We start from the raw sequence: 17,486 nt of genomic DNA, 5'->3' as shown, positions 1-17,486 counted from the left end.
TGTGCGCATGTGTGTGTGTGTGTGTGTTGCATGCGTATACAGTGTCGTGAGGCATTCACGCAGAGGAATTAGGCAGGGGACTCTGTGATTGGCCGGGGCAGCATGACGCCCGTTCCTGAGTGCATTTCCATTGAAGAGCCGGCCGTACCGCGGGTGTCTCAGGGCGTGTGGAGGTGTAATGGAAGTAGCCTTGGCTGACTAACAGCCTCCCACCCTTCCCTGCTCCTGTCTCAACAGACCGCCAAGAACTGGCTCAGTCAGAGCAGTTATTCCCCATTTTCAGCTCGAATAGCTGTACTGAACGTATGAATTTCCCGGTAAAGATATTGTGGTTATGAGTTTGCTTTTTAAAAAAAAAAACTTGAAGAATAAAGTAACCATCAAGGTGGGCAATTGCAGGTCTCGTTTCCTAGAAAGGAAGAGGTGTTTGTAATTGGAGGTGTCTGCCTTCGATTTATTCACAATGCACCCAAAGTGTTGAAAAGATAAATAACCTGGCGGTGACAGAGACATAGGCGAGAAACAAATTTGCCCCCCCAACCCCCTCCCCACTGACTCACTTTAGAAGGTGGAGGTGGTGTTTGTCTGGATACGTGCAAAATTACGGGTAGAGATTGATGTGTAGTTTATTTCCCTCGAATGTAGTTTGTGTTGTGCATTCATCACAGTACAAGTACCTCAGTGCAATTACATGAGATGCACACGATGTACAACAAGACATTCATAAAGTGAATAAGTGGAAAGTGAGTATGCCTACGGTGTCTGCCATTATGCAATATTTGGTTTGGTTTCTATGAATGGCCCATATAAATGCTCAATAACACCTCCGCAAACACTGCGTAGATAAATGCTTTTCTCAAACACTGCGAGGTGGTGCATACCATATGGTGTATGCCACTTGGCATGTCGTGGTAATGTCCCTTGCTGTATCAGTGGTGACATAGTGCACCATATGCCTATTTTCTGTTATTGGCATAAACATTCATCAATGTATATGTAGTGCTTATGGAGTTACTGCTTGTCACAGAGTTATGTAATTCTTACGAAAGACCATTCACAGAAATCGTTGCCCACTGTTCAGTATTCTGTGCGGTAGTGTGCACATGCATTGTACAGAAAAGAGAATTTACTGGGAAAAGCTGGAGAAAAGAAAGGTAACTTCATATATCCAGGGCTACGATTTCTGTAACTGGGTGGAAGGAGTGTGTATCGGTTAAATCAGTGACTCAGGTTTCCTGCTATTCGCCTGTTTCTGGCCTCATTCGCTGATTTACTGTGTTTTTGCTTTGCTGGGGGCGCCTTTCTGTTGATGGATATCAACAAAGCCTAATCCCCCCCCCAATCCAAGCTCTCAGAACCTTTGGGTCAAAGAATACAAACTTGCATGCACATGCTTTTATAAGAGCTGTTGGAGAGAGCTGGGGGAGCTGCTTTTTTTTCAGGACTGACTTAAAGGGAACTTTAACAACATTAACCTCATTTTACGGATCAAGGCATAACTGATTCTCTCTTAATGGCTGGCCAAAGCAATCTCTACAGAAATGGCAGCAACAGGCAAAAGCTAATTTGATAGAGTTACATGTCAATGTGCTAACAAGTGACATTAGCCTCTCTCAAAGAACGGCTTCCCCTCTGTTTGTATTCTGTAGGAGTGGCAACCTGTGACTGGCATTGTCTGACACACACCAGTAGACTCTAAGTGCCCGCCCCTTTGTAGTCCATAGTAAAGGGGGAAACTGGAGCATGTGCAGTAGTTTGGGGCTATATCTCACTACATGTAGAGTTGGCTGCGAGCTCATTTTAATCAGGAGAACTGGTACTCTTCAAAAAAAACAATAGAAACGCACAGAGCGGTTTTTCTCTTTGAAATTGCTGGAATTGTAGTCCTTCTCTGGGCTGAGAAAATTATACTCTCCTGATCTTGATATCGTGAAAATACCTCTTAGGCCAAGACGATGGTACTTGAAAAATGAACCTGACAAATTATGGGTATCGACCCCCGCCCTCTAGTGTCTGCGTTCTTCTGAAACCATAGCCACTATTTCTCACATGCACGGCTATAGTTCTTCAGGAGAGCATGTACTGAGTGCAGGAGAATCATCCAGCCTGCGCCCAATTCAAGTAAACTCATCATGGTCAACCAAGAATAGTTGAATCGCGTTTTTCCTGTGCTGGCCTAGAGACAAAAACCTGCACAGACACCTAACCTTTTTGCCTATGAACGGACACCCCCTGGTATAGAATTAACAGTTAAGTTGGTCCTTAATTACAGAATTGCAATAAATGTTCCTTTGTGTACTTAGCAGTTGACTGCAGTGAGTGGCCACAGTCACTGAAGTACAGGTTAAATGCTGTCCCGGGTCACATGTTCATTAATAACTTGTGGCCCTGTCAATAGGCCTTGGCCTGCATTTGCGGTCAATATGTTTACAAACTGCGCCGCATGGGAGCTGCTTGGCTATCGATTATCCACCGGGTCTTTCTGAATGAGGCTCATTCAGCATTTTCACTGTGCCTGCAGACTGCAGACCAGCAACAGTCGATCATCCCTCGCCCCTCATTTTCTTATGAATCGATTTGATCCCATTTCATGAAAGCCGGTCCCATGCACGTGACATGAAGCGGGCTTTCGTAGACGGCTCCGTCTGTCTTTGGCGAGCGCGGGCCTTTTTAATTGGCCTCACGCCCGACGAATTGATTGAAAGAAACGGGTGTCGCCGTCGTGTGTAACACGGGCTCCGGTGTTACGCGACTGCCTCTCCCGTCATGTGACGAGAGGCTCGGCTGGAAGCCCCTGTGACAAGAGGACTGTCTCATTGTGTGTACCTGTGTTTACATGTGTCTGTGCGCACATGACTGTGTGTGCGTGTGTGTGTGTGTGCGTGTGTCTGTGTGTGTGTGTCGCAGTTAGAACCTGGCTTAGGGATAAAGAGACAACCTCAGTTCTCCCTTCTCTATCTTTTTATCTCTATTTCTATCCCTTCCTCTGGAGTGTGATAACGGGTGATCTACAGTATGTGCCACTATGTGGTCAGTGGGGGGGGGGACAGCTATCAGTAGCTTTTCTGCATCCTCCATCCTCTCTCTTGTCACAGTGCTGTTGTAGAGCTATCGTGGGATCTCCGAGCAGGAGAAGACCCACAGAGTTTCCCTCCGAAAAAACACACACAACATGAAGTGGAGTATGTTTTTTTAAAATTCTTAATATAGCCCAGATTCCGAGCTCCAAAATCAATTGAGAGTGAAGCAGAGCTTTTCTGTGTTGCAGTTCGAAGGGTTTGTTTACACTTTTGATACAATAACAGCTATTTATAGCACCTCAAAATCAAAGTTTTAGTGCTCAGAGACGGTAAAAGGGAACTCGTGCAAGTTGTCTACCTTGAGATCTCCAGAGCGCTGCTACGGCGGATATTCCCTTCGGCACGGTATCAGTTACAACTCGTGCGTAGAACCGCGCAGGTTTTAATTAACATCCCGCGCAGCGTCAAGGCTTAGCGCACTGAGTCAGTCTGACGCTGGTAGGCGCCAGTGAAGCAGATTATTAGCCAATTATTTTTTAAACAACTTCTTGTCCAAATACTTTTTTATTCACCCGTCTTGAACACTCATTTTCAATTAGAAGCCCTTCACATCTCTGTGACGTATGTCGAGGGGGGAGGCTCACGCGTGCCATTTAAAATGGCTGCCAGTTCTTGTCAATCTGTGGGGTGCTTGTCCTGGACTGCATGTCCAGCAGAGCTGCTGTGCTCCCCTACCTCGTGGGACACTGTCGCCAATCAAGCATCGCTGCTGGGGTCCTCAGCCACAGTCAGCCTCTGTGTTCATTGGCAGTTTTACTCTCGAGCAGGATACATATGGAATAAACAGTGCCTGTATGCAACAAGCCATTTGATACTGTAGCACTTTACATTAAGTTGTAGCTATATCTGTGTAGCTGAATTGTAACTAATTTTGGTTAAAAACTAAAAAAAAAAGTTGTTACTGAGTAACTCTAACAAAGGTAACATGGAATAATTATGTGTGAATATTTTTAAAACATTGTATATACACTCATATGCTATATCTTCATGATACAGAAACAAACAAACCTTGTCTGTAATTTTCACTGCCTGTAATGTGTCTGTGTCTGTAATGTGTTTTAGCAGGAGAGATGTAACAGGGCTGACCTGTTTCACATGTAATTAAGAATACCACTGTTGTTCCATGTCACCTAAGTTGGAGTAACTCAATAATTACCTCATGTTACCTAAGTTGGAATAACTTGTTACCGAATTAGTTACAATTGAACTACACAGGTATAACTGCAGCTTAATGTAAAGTGTTACTAACCATTTTTCACTGAAACACGGGATGTACCAGCTAACATGGCACCTAGTGCATTTATATATATATATATATATATATATATATATATATATATATGTGTGTATATATATATATGTGTATATATATATATATGTGTATATATATATATATGTGTATATCCTATACAGAGGCTGTGTGCAGTTTGCTGGCCCCAGATTAAACGTACTGTTCCTTTCTACCCCACAGGGCATCAACATAGTTGGACCAAGTAATGTGTTGCCCTTGCCTGCCAATCTGGGAATGTACCAGCTGGACATTGTGCTGAAGAGGGGAAATAATCTGGCCATACGGGACCGGGGAGGTAAGAGCCGAAATCGTTTTTTTTTGTTTTTTTTTTGCGTTTTTTCTTGCGTTGTTGCGTTTTTTCTTTCAGCGTCAAGGAACCAGAGGCAGCGTTCTACATTGTAAAAGGGTCTGCCGGCTGAATGTAATGTTGTGTACCGACGGAGGTTTTATGGATTACACCAGGGGTCTACAAAGTGAACTTCAAAATGTCTTCCAGTTCTTTCAGTAGAACAAGGGGGGGGGGGGCCCTAGGTACAAATTAGCTGAAGGTAAGTTTCTCACAGATATCAGGAAGTACTTTACTTAGCCTCATAAGTAGAGGCAGAGTGTCTCTCTCTATTTAAGTCCAGGCTTGATACAGTGCTGTTTACTGTCTGGTTTATAGGTAAATGGCCGGCCTAGATTGGCTGAATGGACTGTTCTCATCATTGCATATTTTTATATTTTGTTCTTGTGACTGTACATACTCACATTAATTAAGTGTAAACGGACAATCTGCAGCCTTCTGTTTCATGCTTAGCTCTCAGAGTCTGTTCTGTCAAGCACAAGGTTCTCCCTGCCCTGCCATCCTGTTTCATTGGCCAGGCTGTGCTCAGTGTGCTTGTGTTTAATTAGAATATAACATTGCCCCAGGTTCAGCATTCTACAGTTTACTACTTGTGTGGCTTTTTCATTGCTAAAGTCCAAAGTGTATATTGCCCCATTTCTTTTAATACTTATCAGGCCGTTGCTGGCCTTAAATGGTGGGGATTTGAACAGAGTTCCTTGTTAAGTGGTAAATGAGGATTCCCGGACTTATTGTTTTGAGCATTAAGGATATTATTATAGCCTTGTAATGAAGACAAACTTATTTTTGGATGCTAATAAGCAGTGGATATTGGTAATTATTCCTGGAATACATGTCTGTAATGAGCTTTAGTATACTTTTTTTGCAATTCAGCATTCAGGATTTCTATTGGTTATCTCTATAGACATCTTTAAGGCTTATTATGGCCCATAACTCACCTCCGTATACTGTATAGGTGTAAATATGCAACCTGGTCACTGTACCATTTCTTTCCTTTTTAGCTATTTCTACCAATATTTTTTCTTTACTACCAACTTCTTCTTTTATTTGGACCGGCATTTGAAAGGCTTGTCCCATAGCTACAGCATCCTCTGTAAATATTGAAGCGTGTAGATTATCACACACATCCTCAGAGATGCAGGCAGCCAGTCTGTCTGCGCAGTTCGGCTGCGCAGCGGCTGGATTTCTTGCGCAGCCGGGGCGGGCAGAATGCACACTTTGAACTGCAGGTATTGCTCTCGCTTGAAAAGGCGATTCAAATGCTGTTGACCACATCCCATCCGGCCTGGGAGATGCTGTTTCCAACGATCCTGCTCTCTGTGAGACTCCTGGCAAGCTGATTCTAAGCCATTGGGTACACCACTGCACAGAAAGCCAGTGCTTTTAGTGTGAAATCCAATCTGAATGGGCAGACAATGTTCTTTTAGTCTATGCTTGTAATAGCATAGACATTAAGATGTAACTTGAAATAAATAGTCAAATAGAAAATATTTATTATCAACTGAAATCTTAATGAGATTAATTGATGTTGTACCAATTCAATTTGCTACTTTTATTCCTGCTAATGTCTATGTTTGTGCTCCTGTACCATTGGTGAAGTCTGCTGCCTCGAACCGTTCTGGAAATTTGTTGTTAAAGCCTCGATCCAGCAGTACCGCCACAGCCAAATACGTATTTAATTGTATTGTCGTATGGTCCGCAGTTAAGACCAGATCATTTGCGTGTCTGTGTTTGTTTTAACGTCATAAAGACGGGGCCAGGTGTTTTAGATTTACCCCAGCCTATGGCACAAGTATTTATGGAAATGTTTGGTCATCTTGTCTCACGCCTGTAATCACTCAGTCTGAGCCTGTCGATGGCTATGTAGTAAAAGAGCATGGAGATTCATTAAGGTTCATCTGCACTGTAAGTGCTGCCAAAGATTAGCTCTGGCATTGGCCGTAGTCTTTTTTTTTTAATGGGGGTGAGGACTGTGGCGCAATCTGCTGTAACAAATGGTAACTTCCAATGCTCGCAGAATAGATTTCCGAGCTTTGAACACATGGCTGTTTCTGGATCCGTAATTGATGGGATACTTCAGTGTTTGAGTATCATACTTCAGTACATTACTACTGGTTACACCATATTGCGAGTCAAAGCTTTATTGCTTACAGGGATGGAACATAAATGTGAACCAGAATCACTGAGACCCCTGCGTCAGTACTGCATCTATTGTGTTAGTCACTGAGCCGATAAAATCATATAGAAATGTAACTATGGTAAATACCTTTTCCCTGCGATGGATTGGCAGTCTTTGCCCTGCAATGGATTGACCCTGACCAGGAATAAACGAGTGTAGATAATGGATGGACGGGTGGTGAATTTCCCCTCTGGTGGATAAGCTTGTGGCTTTTCATCTTCCTCCCATCTGTGTTCAATCAAGCATGCCAAAAAGTTATTCTGAATACAGCAGCCCGGATTAAATTCACAGTCTGGAGAGATTCTCCTCAGAATAGGCCTTCCTACCAGTGAGCTGCCTCCTAATAACATTGGGTAAATCACTGCGGAGCTAACTCGGGCAAATGAGCCGTTTATCCTTTTTTCGGTGGCTTCCGGAAGGAATTTGCAAGACCCGCCGAGCATCGGATGCTCGCCGTGTGATTGTTTACTGTGGCGGGACTGGTTTTGCATTCGGTACAGCTCTCACCTGAGTGCCTGCAACTGTCACCGAAGTCAACCTTTTAGGCTAACGTCTGGAGGTAATTGGGGAAGCAGTGTAGTGTAGTGGGTTAAGGAGCTGGTCTTGCAACCTAAAGGTCACAGGTTCAATTCCCAGGTAGGACACTGCCGTTGTACCCTTGAGCAAGGTACTTGACCTGCATTGCTTCAGTATATATATATCCAGCTGTGTAAATGGATGCGGTGTAAATGCTGTGTTAAAGCAGTGTAAGTCGCTCTGGATAAGAGCGTCTGCTAAACGCCTGTGATGGAGGAGGGCCTGACTACGCTCTGCTCTGAGAGGTCCGTAGCACAGAGCGCAGCGCTTATTGGACTCTTCGCCGTCTCCGAAGCCGCAGGCCGCACGCGCCTCGCCATGGAGTGGAAACGCCCCCGTTTTCTCCCGAATCGAGCACAGGTGTGTGTGACGGCTGCCGGGACGTCCCGATCGCGCCAGGCTATAAATACCCCAGCTCGTACCCGCGTCGCCTTCGCCGCCTCTGATCTCCAACGCTGCGTTAGCTAACCGACAAGCGTGACTAAAAAAAAACTGTCCCTCGCCAGCTGTTCCAATATGCCAGCTAAGACATGGCCTGCTGTAGGGAGAGGGGGGGCAAGTCATAAGACACGGAGCGGATTTCAACGGCCGTTAATCCGATTACTGAGAACGTCCTGGAAGGCTGAATGGTAGGCATGCTTAATTTAATAAGTAGCACTCGCTGATTATGAAGCCGGTCTTCACATTTCACCACGTTTTAAACGTTAAGGGACATGCAGCGGTCCGTTTAATTTCACACCGAGCTGATTTTTTACATTGCGTGCAATTTCCTTTTTACCCGATGAGGCAATGTAGCCTACATATCGTCAACACGATATGCCAAATGCATAATTCTGAAAATAGTCTTATGAGGGCTCTAACTGCTGTGTGCGGTCCAATCAAAGAGCCAACGCACTTTGTGTTCTTTTTTTAACTCAAGTCTTACTTTACTGAAATGCAGGTATTGTTATACGCATAATTTTTTTTTTTTTCCCCTCTGGGAATAATGTAGATTGTGTACTACTGTGAGTTTTATGACTGCTGCAGCTCCTGCAGTTTGAGTGTATCTGGAATACTAAGCCTGTACAGACTGGTTTACCTGCTCACCACCACTCCAGAATGGGCCTAACCGGACCAATGAATGGGGCAGATTGCTCCAGTTCAGAAATCGGGGGGTGGTGTGTGCGCGAGGGCAGGAACCACATTTAACGCGCGAGTCAGGTTGTCAACACCTCTCTACTGTGCGACCCTGACCCAGTAATCTTCCTATCAGATCCCTCTGTGCCGAAATGAGGTCTCCCGTAAGCCATATGATGGGGGGAGGAAGGGCTCTCCCTCTGCCCTCTGTGCTCAGGAGCAGGTGTGTGGATTACCCAAGCCCGGGGGGGGGGGGGGGTGTGTACCTGCAGGAGGCTGTGTTTCGGCTTGCGTTTTTATGCATTGCATGATCATCTGATACCCAGATATGCATCTTTCCCCACTTCTGTATCTATATGGTTATTAATAGTTATAAACAATTTTTCTTTGCTGCTATCTATGTCTAATATTTTGTATATGTAGTATATTAGGTGTGTATCTAATCTAAGCCCCACTCTTTTTTGCCCAGCCATCATTGTAAAGAATTTGTTCTTATTTGACCCGCCTGGTTACATACAAATTTAAATAAATGGTGCAAAAACTTAAAATGGCCTGTAACTTTACAAAGGCATAGCAGATGTCCTCCCGTTTGTAAACCTTTAGGAATTGAGCTTGTAACCCACTGATTGTAGGTTCAAAACCCATACGTGGTATAGAACTGTAGAGCAGATGCTGTAACAGCTTTGCCTAAAGGGAAAAGTCAAAAATATTATAATATTTAAAATATTTGCCAAAGAAAGAGCAAGCAGAAATTAGAAAACTATATAAATTCATAAACCTTTTGTTCACAGACCACTACAATTATCCTCTGAGAGGAAAACAATCCAGGAAATAAATGTGTCAGCTGAAATGTCACTGCACGGTTTTAGCTTTGTGGAACCAATTGGAGTCATCAGAATTTCAGATGAAGGCTAATTACCTGTCATTTTCTTAGCGTGTTAGCGTGTGATAACTGCTAACTCAGTGGGGAAGTGCAGTGCATTAGCGACCTGCGCTAATGTGCAGGTTCTGTATTTGCTGTATTTCTTTACATGCACGCGCACACACACGCACGCATGCGCACACACACACAAAACACATGTGCGCATGATGTGTACGTGAAGAAGAAACACTAGCAAATACAGAAAATCTGTTGTTACAGATGTGGGGAAGATTGGGTATCCTTGGGTATCAGAAACATGCAATGCATAAAAACGCAAGCGGAAAAACTGTCTCCTGTAGACACTCTGGGAGTCACACCCCCCCCTGACCGGCTTGCTTAATCCACACACATGCTCCTGTCACAGGAGCACAGGGGGCAGTGTGTGTGTGTGTGTGTGTGTGTGTGTGTGTGTGTGTGTGTGTGTGTGTGTGTGTGTGTGTGTGTGTGTGTGTGTGTGTGTGTGTGTGTGTGTGTGTGTGTGTGTGTGTGTGTGTGTGTGTGTGTGTGTGTGTGTGTGTGTGTGTGTGTGTGCGCGCATGCGTGCGTGCGCGCGCGTTTTCCCACATTGTGCGTTTGCATCTGTCACAGGAGCACGGGGGCAGGTGTGTGTGTGTGTGTGTGTTTTCCCCACATTGTGCATTTGCATCTGTCACAGGAGCACGGGGGCAGGGTTGTGTGTGTGTGTGTGTGTGTGTGTGTGTATGTGTGTGTTTGTTTTCCCACATTGTGTGTTTGCATCTGTCGCAGGGCCAGTGAGTGATGTATTAACACAGCAGGCTTCATCTCTATGGGAAACTCATATAGAGCAGCCTGGGGGAGTGGAGGAGCCATTCCAGCTAGAAGGATGAGGCAGCCCACATAAGACCTGGCCCAGATCCAAGCTTCATTTCTGAGCACAACAGTACAGATCAAATTGTGCTGAAATATTGTGCGCTGTCGGCTAGCGCTACGTATGTCAGATTGGATTTGTACCTGTGGATGGAGGGGCAGCTCTGGGAGAATTGGGGGGGGGGAGGGGGGGGGGGGTTGGGAAATGGATTTGTGATGAGGTGGGGGCTTTCATCTGGAGAGAGCTGCCGTATGGATTTTCCCGCTAAACAACCATCCATCCTTCAACCAGCCCTTCGCTCTCCCCCCCTCCAAACCCATATGCCAATCCAGAAATGTGCTGCCGGAACAGGATGCTGCCATCAATCAGGCACATACATACAGTACGTGGGAAACGGCTCGTCATTCAGATCCGGTGATTTCAGATGCCCACTGTTCACTGCATTGCTCGGGCATTCGTCATTAAAGGTTCCTGTCAGTTTTTGTCTCACACTCTCAATATAAATGCTGGCCTGGCAGGCTGGCTTGAGATTTATGTTCCTCGGTGCCAGAAAAGAAATGATTCTATATGTCGTCTACCGAGTTTTGTAATTCATCAGATTTTATGAAGACAATTTAATTTGACTTTTCTCAGACTGATTCCAAACTGTGAACTGAATTTGGAAGGACTGGCTTGAAGCAGAAGAGGACTGAACAATTAAACTAAAGTTATACAAAGTTGCCTCTTCTTAACTGTGTGCGTAGTTTTATAAAGAAACATTGAGTTTCAGTCTCTCTCTCTCTCTCTCAGGTATTACAGAGCGTGGGGTTTCTATCCACCACCACATCAACACAGTTTATCCACTGTGATTTACAGTCTTTTCTTTGACACACAAGGTTGGCGCAGAGCAAAATATCAACTTCCAATTTACGGGAGCCAACAGAGGAGAGCGTTGAGCGAAAGCGAGGCGAAGACGGAGTCAGAAATAGGCTCTCGTCTCGCCTGATGTTGCGTAACATGCAAACGCAGTATTCCCAGCGCTGCGTACAGGTGGCCTAAATGCATATTCATGAGCTGTTTTCCATCTGCCGCGTAATTTGCTCGCGTCTTGTAAATGTATTCCTGCGGTTTCCGGGCTTCAAGTGTCGGCGGTGCTGTTCGCTTTGAAGTGGCTCCCGAGCGCCGGGCTCGGGAAGAAGGGGTTGGCTGGGGAGTTTAGAGTGACGCACAATTAGACCTGTCGCTCTCTGCGATAGCGTCTTAGCGGGCTCTCGTCTGTCCCTGCCTCGGCGCTGTGGCGCATGAACGCCTGAACTGCCTCCCCCCCCGAGGCCCGTCGTGTGTGCGCGTCACTCCTGCTGTAGAAATGTAATTATTCTGAGGTGTCGTTATGTTGGTTGCACATTGCGACGGATTGGCGGCCTGTCCAGGGTGTGTTCCTGCTCTCTCGCCCAATGCATGCTGGGATGTGCCCCCCCCCAACCGCGCTGTGGAGGCCCTGACGACGAATAACAAGTTTAGAAAATGGATAAGAATGGATAGATCATGTAGTTGTAATACTGCAGTGAAGCATTGCAAAGCCGTGCCTGTTGCTTGGTCCTCCATGCCATTGTTGTCTTTCATAAAGATCAGAAACCTCTTTTTCTTTAACTGTTTGTTTGTTTCTGTACATTTGCTATTCTCTCCAGGGATACACAGTCAGTAATCTTGTATTCCGTGGCCATATGTCTCCGTTCGATCTCTACCTGACCTGTTTCTTTCCTTAATTGGTCTGCATTGCACCTGTGCGGGACTTATTTGTGGTATTGGCAAGGTACTTCTTTCCTGTGTTCTCACTTGGCACCTTCGAGTTCCTTCCCCCGCTCCATGTTGGCTCTGATCCATTCACAACCATTCTGATCCATTCTCTTTGAGTTTTCCAGCCTAACTGCCTTAGCTGCTGCTCAGCCTACCCCTATATCAGCATTCTGCGTTGTCAGTGTGAAGGCTATCTTTATTGCCGAGTATTAGCAGCTGTTGTTGGAAACCAAATGATTGAGCTGCAGCTTGTCTGCTTTTATATTCACGTCTGAGCGTTTTGTCTTCATTGAGTTCTGCGGCAGCTAGACTGGACAATCAGTCTTTGACCGTGGTTTGACAACAACTGGTTCATTTTCAATAGATTTAATGAGCCTTTTAGGGCAAACCGAGGGTAATTAGCTGCATCAGTACTTAAATTAAATGAGGTTTACTGAACCCCTGTGTAGCTGGGAGGCCACAGTGCAGGTCCTTGACATCTTTTCTCATACTTGTAATTATTTTCCAAAACTTTCTTTACTGTTCTGCGTTCTTTGTGAAAGGTATGTTTGACTCTTTCCTGCAAAATACCTATTTTGCTATTTTTGCTATTTCGCTCAGGGTGGAAATTAGTCACCTGGGTGCATCGGAGAAGTGGATCTGTTTTGGGTGGAGTGCTGATGTACTTTTCAGTTAAATTTGTACGTGTGTGTGTGTGCGCGTGCGCGTGTGAGTGAGAGAGAGCCCATGCAAGGTGTAAGCCTTGTAGGCTGTAAGCACTGAATCGCTGCATCCAGTCTAATGCGACCGCGTATTTTCGCGTTGCATCCTGGAGTAAATGGCATCCTCGTAACGGTTAATGGATGATCCAAGTGGGCCATCGCTTTTCTGACTCATGGGGCCCACTGCCTCTGCAAACGCGCTATTTTTATTCCCGTCTATATCTCCTGCGCCAGGCCTTCAGCTGTAATTATTTGATTTTATTGCAGGCTGGTATTTTAGGCTTGACAGATTTCTCGCACCTTAGATCACAATATTATTTTAGTGCTGTCTGCAAATCGTCCGTTTGGGAATACGAAGCGCGGTCAGAACCAAGCGCCGTGTTTGTGGAGAGATGCACTTTTTTTTCAAATCGTCTGCTTTAAAGGTCAGCGTGGCCATTCAGTCTTGACTGATGAGAAAAGTGATCGTGCTAATTGTAGCTCATATCTCCTAAGTGTTTGGCATAGATGTTTTTGGTATTCTGTGCTTCTCTTAATGTGGATTCCAAACATTACAGTGTGTGGCAGTAGCAATGATCACTGGGAACTTTCTCTCGCTGTTTTTTAATTATGCAGTGAGGTAATGTCTCGCAGAAATTTGTGTTACCTTTTGGTAAAATTATTTAACAACTCTCAGTGACACATCGGGGTGACACTTATGAGTATTGCATAAAGTGTAAAATTATTTTGAGTTCATTTGAAGTTGATTTTATTGAAAAACAATGTTCAGTTCAATAAATGGTTGGCTGTGGCTCTGTGACGAATCTCGGATACACCCAGATGATCAAAGTAAGAACCTAAAGACAGATTAGGTTAGATTAGATTAGATAAGAAGATTATGTATTTGTTCTTTTGTGGTTCAATATATAGGCATTCTGCCAAAGAAAATTGTGAGAACCACAGTTTATTTTTAGAGTGCAATTGCAATATTGATAGAAAAATGTTTCTCTGTTATTTTTAGAATCAGATTTCACTATCACTATTTTTTCCCCTAGATTTTATCCAGTAACAGTTTTTCTGTCTAGCCTGTGTATTTCCATACTGCTTTCCCCATTTTGTTTACTGGAAAAATACTGCCAAGCAGGGAGAGGGAAATAACCAGAAACCCATGAAGATCGATTGATTCTATGCACTTGTGAAACCACGCTGAGCTTCAGTTCATACAGCGTACACCCTCTCCCGGGCTCTCAAAATGATCACAGAATTGCATACTGTGGTTCTGTGTGAGGGATGAGGTCCATCATCTTTTGTTGAAGGCTGGATTTCACGTGAATATAATCAGTCCTATTTGGAATATACAGCACAGACTGTGGGGGAAACAGTTCTATGTTTGTTTGGGGACATAAAGCAGAGAGAAAGAGAGAGGGTGTTTGTGTGTGTGTGTGTGTGTGGACGTGTATGTGCATGTCACTATGCATGTGTTTGCGTGTCTGTGTGTGTGTATGTGTGTGTGTGCATGTACGTGTGTGTGTGTGTGTGTGTGTGTGTGTGTGTGTGTACGTGTGCTTGCATGTATGTGTGTGTGGGTGTGTGAGCATGTGTGTATGTGCATGTCTGTATGTACGTGTGTGTGTTTGTGTGTGTGTGTGCGTATAGACACTTAAAGGACAGGCGACAACATGATGAGAGTATTATTGATGATATTACTCTTGTGATTCTTGTATGATTCTTAATTAATTTACTATGCACGTGTAATTGGATTTTGTTATAGTTTCTGTTTTCCCATGTCGAATGTAGCATCCAGCAGTAAGGTGTGCCGAGCCTAATAAAAAAAAATTGAATAGCCAATGAACAGGAGACTTATTATATTCCAGTGGATAGGTATCTGTGGACAGCCCTCTTCTCTCGTTACTGTGATCCTGCAGCTGAATTAATGATGATGGTAATTTGCTATGAATGTGCAATAAACGAGGAGACATCCACATCCTGCAATCTTGGGTAAAAAGATTTTTGCTTGTGGGCCAGACCTCTCCAGAACTTGATTTTACACCCCTTTTGCAGCAGCTGACTGTCCCATGGCAGCCTCCCTCCCAAATAGACGGCCCATTCATTATTTATAAATCGTTTATTTTCATTTGCGGTAATGGCCGTAGTTTGGCGCAATAAAGCGTGTTAATGGAAGCCGTTCGACGTGCCCGGTAACGAGGTGTAACCGCCGCGGCGCGAAAACGCAAACACGGCCGCAAAAAAAAAGTTGCCGGAGCCGTCGAACGAGCCGTCGCCGGAAAGACCGCCGACGTAAATTACCGCCGCGTGGGGAAGATAAAATCCCGCTGCGCTTGCGTCTTCGTGCTGCTCGGTAACGGGGTTTCAGTGGGCGGAGAAAGCGGGGAGGCTCTCGTGTGGGTGAGCAGATAAACATCGGGCCGCCATTATAAGCTGTGCTATGGCTGATAAACGGGGGGGGGAGAGATGCAACCCTTCTGGCTGACTACAATTATCTTGTCTTTTCAGTGGGTCTTTGTACGTACCAAAAGGCAGCACGCTTAGCCTATGCAGACCGAGACACCTCGACTCCTGATTCGCTCTGTGACCTTTGACCATCGTAGGCATCCTTGTCTCTCTCTCAAACTTCTGGTTCCACAGTTTGTTTTTGGGGGTTCAGGCGACTCAGTCTTGCCATATTTTTCCTGTACCTTTGTTTTCCACAGTCTCTGTAAAAAGAACTGATTAGAACTGAAAAAACAGAACTGATTTTAATCAAATTGTTTTGGGTCCTGTTTATCCTATTAACTTTATCATAAATGAGCAAGCCCCGCTTTGAAATTCTGCTAAGAGTGAACGTGTTGAAAAGAGAAGTGTGCAGTCGGCTTTCTGGCACGCACAGGGACTTCTTGAGTCCCTAAGATGATAACCCGAACAAACTTAATTACTCCAGATTCCTATTGTCTTGCAGTCTCCTATTGCATGAGACATCTATATAAGGGTGCATGAAAACAGCAACAACGCTGGACAAGTTCAGTGTTCTAATTGGACAAAAAAAACAATCTAACAGAATGTATAAATAATTCTCTTTTTAGTGCTGGGTAAAGATAATGTGGAGGCTCCACGGCAGTTTGCAAAGAGCAGTTCTGTTTTGTTCTTTTGACTTTTGCCTTGCAATGCAGTTGAGTAATGATATGTTAACAGCACGGTTGCTCCAACGCCGTACTGCCTGAGCGTATTACTATGCGTGCTTTAATTATTAGCTGTTGTAGCAGCAGTCCCGGATGCCTTTGCCCTTAACGTTAGGCGCTATCCCTTTTGTTTTGCTTGTGTATCTTGTGCGTCCCTCTGAAAGGTAAAACAAGGTAAAACAAACACTGACTGTGTGTCTCTGTGACCTTCTGCCGCTGCTGATTGGTCTTTGAGTAGCACCGTATTTCTTTGACGTGTTTTGGAGATGCAGCCTCTGTCTTGGCTTGCCTGTGAGAGAGGTCTTGAACCGAGTCGCCGCAGTTGAACGTAGCTTTAGCTGAACGTTAGCTGAGCAGTACTGTGGTCGGTGGATGAAAGGGAGGTGCTCTCTGCGTGACCTGTAGCTGAAATAAATTGACGTTGCCCTGTGGAGCTGTGTGAAATAGTTGGATTCTGGTCTGGAGAGGTTCCCTAGAAATAGTCACCCTAGATCAGTGCTGCTGTTTCTTCTAATGGGACATCCCTGAATGAGGGTGGCAGAGTCTCACTCCCATACCACTAATGTCTTTTATGATTTTGTCATTCAAAATCCTAACAAAGTCCTAACAACTTTGAAATTGCCGGTATTTCCAGCCTAGGAACGCTCACACTACACAAGTAGGCACAGGCTATGGTCACAGGGGTCACATGCTACACGAGCCATGCCCAAAGACATCTGATAAAGTCGAATCGGTCTGATATTTTCGCAAGAGTCGCAGACTAGCTTAGGACTGTATCGGGAGAGCTGCGACAGTTTCGCATTAAACAGCCAGTGTGCACAGTGATTGTGCGAAGACTGGGAATATTCTTAGGATTGCTTTAAGATCTTTGAAACTGCAAAATATTGACTAAAAATCCTGTCATGTGCTGTAAGCTAGGCATTAGCAATATCTCAAACTTCATCTATATCCGAATGAACGGAGACTATTGTTGTGTGCCAGCTTTTTAGCCTTGCCTAGAGTTCAGAAATCTGAAAAACAGAAACTTGCTTGTACTTGTTTTCATGTATTAAGCTCTCCCTGGCCCAGGTAGTTTCACTAATGGGACTTGGCTCTCTGTATGGGCAAAGGCAGAAGTGGTTATGGAGTTCTCTTGTTGCAGATTGCTTGTGTGATTGCACCAGAGCTTTTTCACAGGAACTTGCTGTTCTGTTTCCACACTTTGCGCTGAACCGCAGACCCGAGAAATCTGTTTTTGGGGATACCTGGCCCTCCGTGTAATTTCGAGCTGTTGAACCACAGGATGGAAAATATGGACCACTTAAAAAAACAAAAAAACAACGGTGCTGCGAGACAGCAGGACTGCGTGTCTGGACAATATTGATCCGGCGCTTGAAAAGGAGGGAGGGAGAGAGGGGGAAATGGAGAGAGAGAGAGAGTGACCATTATGTGGTCAAGGGGCCCAGCTGCTTGCAGTTCTCTCGTGTGGTTGAATTTCCCCGGGCGGATAGGTGAATCGCTTCTTGGAACATTCCG

The 17,486-nt window shown here is 44.8% G+C and overlaps 1 protein-coding gene across 11 annotated transcripts in view; it reads left to right on the top strand.

Annotated features, from left to right (window-relative positions):
- Positions 1 to 17,486, top strand: part of LOC118206315 (multiple C2 and transmembrane domain-containing protein 1-like) — a 152,829-nt gene that overhangs the window by 44,267 nt on the left and 91,076 nt on the right. For all 11 annotated transcript variants that reach the window (XM_035378892.1, XM_035378894.1, XM_035378891.1 and 8 more), the window contains one exon: positions 4,552 to 4,666. In XM_035378892.1, coding sequence (XP_035234783.1) covers positions 4,552 to 4,666 — 115 coding nt within the window. The remainder of the gene's footprint in view (positions 1 to 4,551; positions 4,667 to 17,486) is intronic.

Source organism: Anguilla anguilla, chromosome 10 (genome assembly GCF_013347855.1).
Source record: "Anguilla anguilla isolate fAngAng1 chromosome 10, fAngAng1.pri, whole genome shotgun sequence".
NCBI classification, from domain to species: domain Eukaryota; kingdom Metazoa; phylum Chordata; class Actinopteri; order Anguilliformes; family Anguillidae; genus Anguilla; species Anguilla anguilla.
Note: the sequence above shows the minus strand (reverse complement) of the source record. Positions and strands in the feature narration are given on the sequence as shown.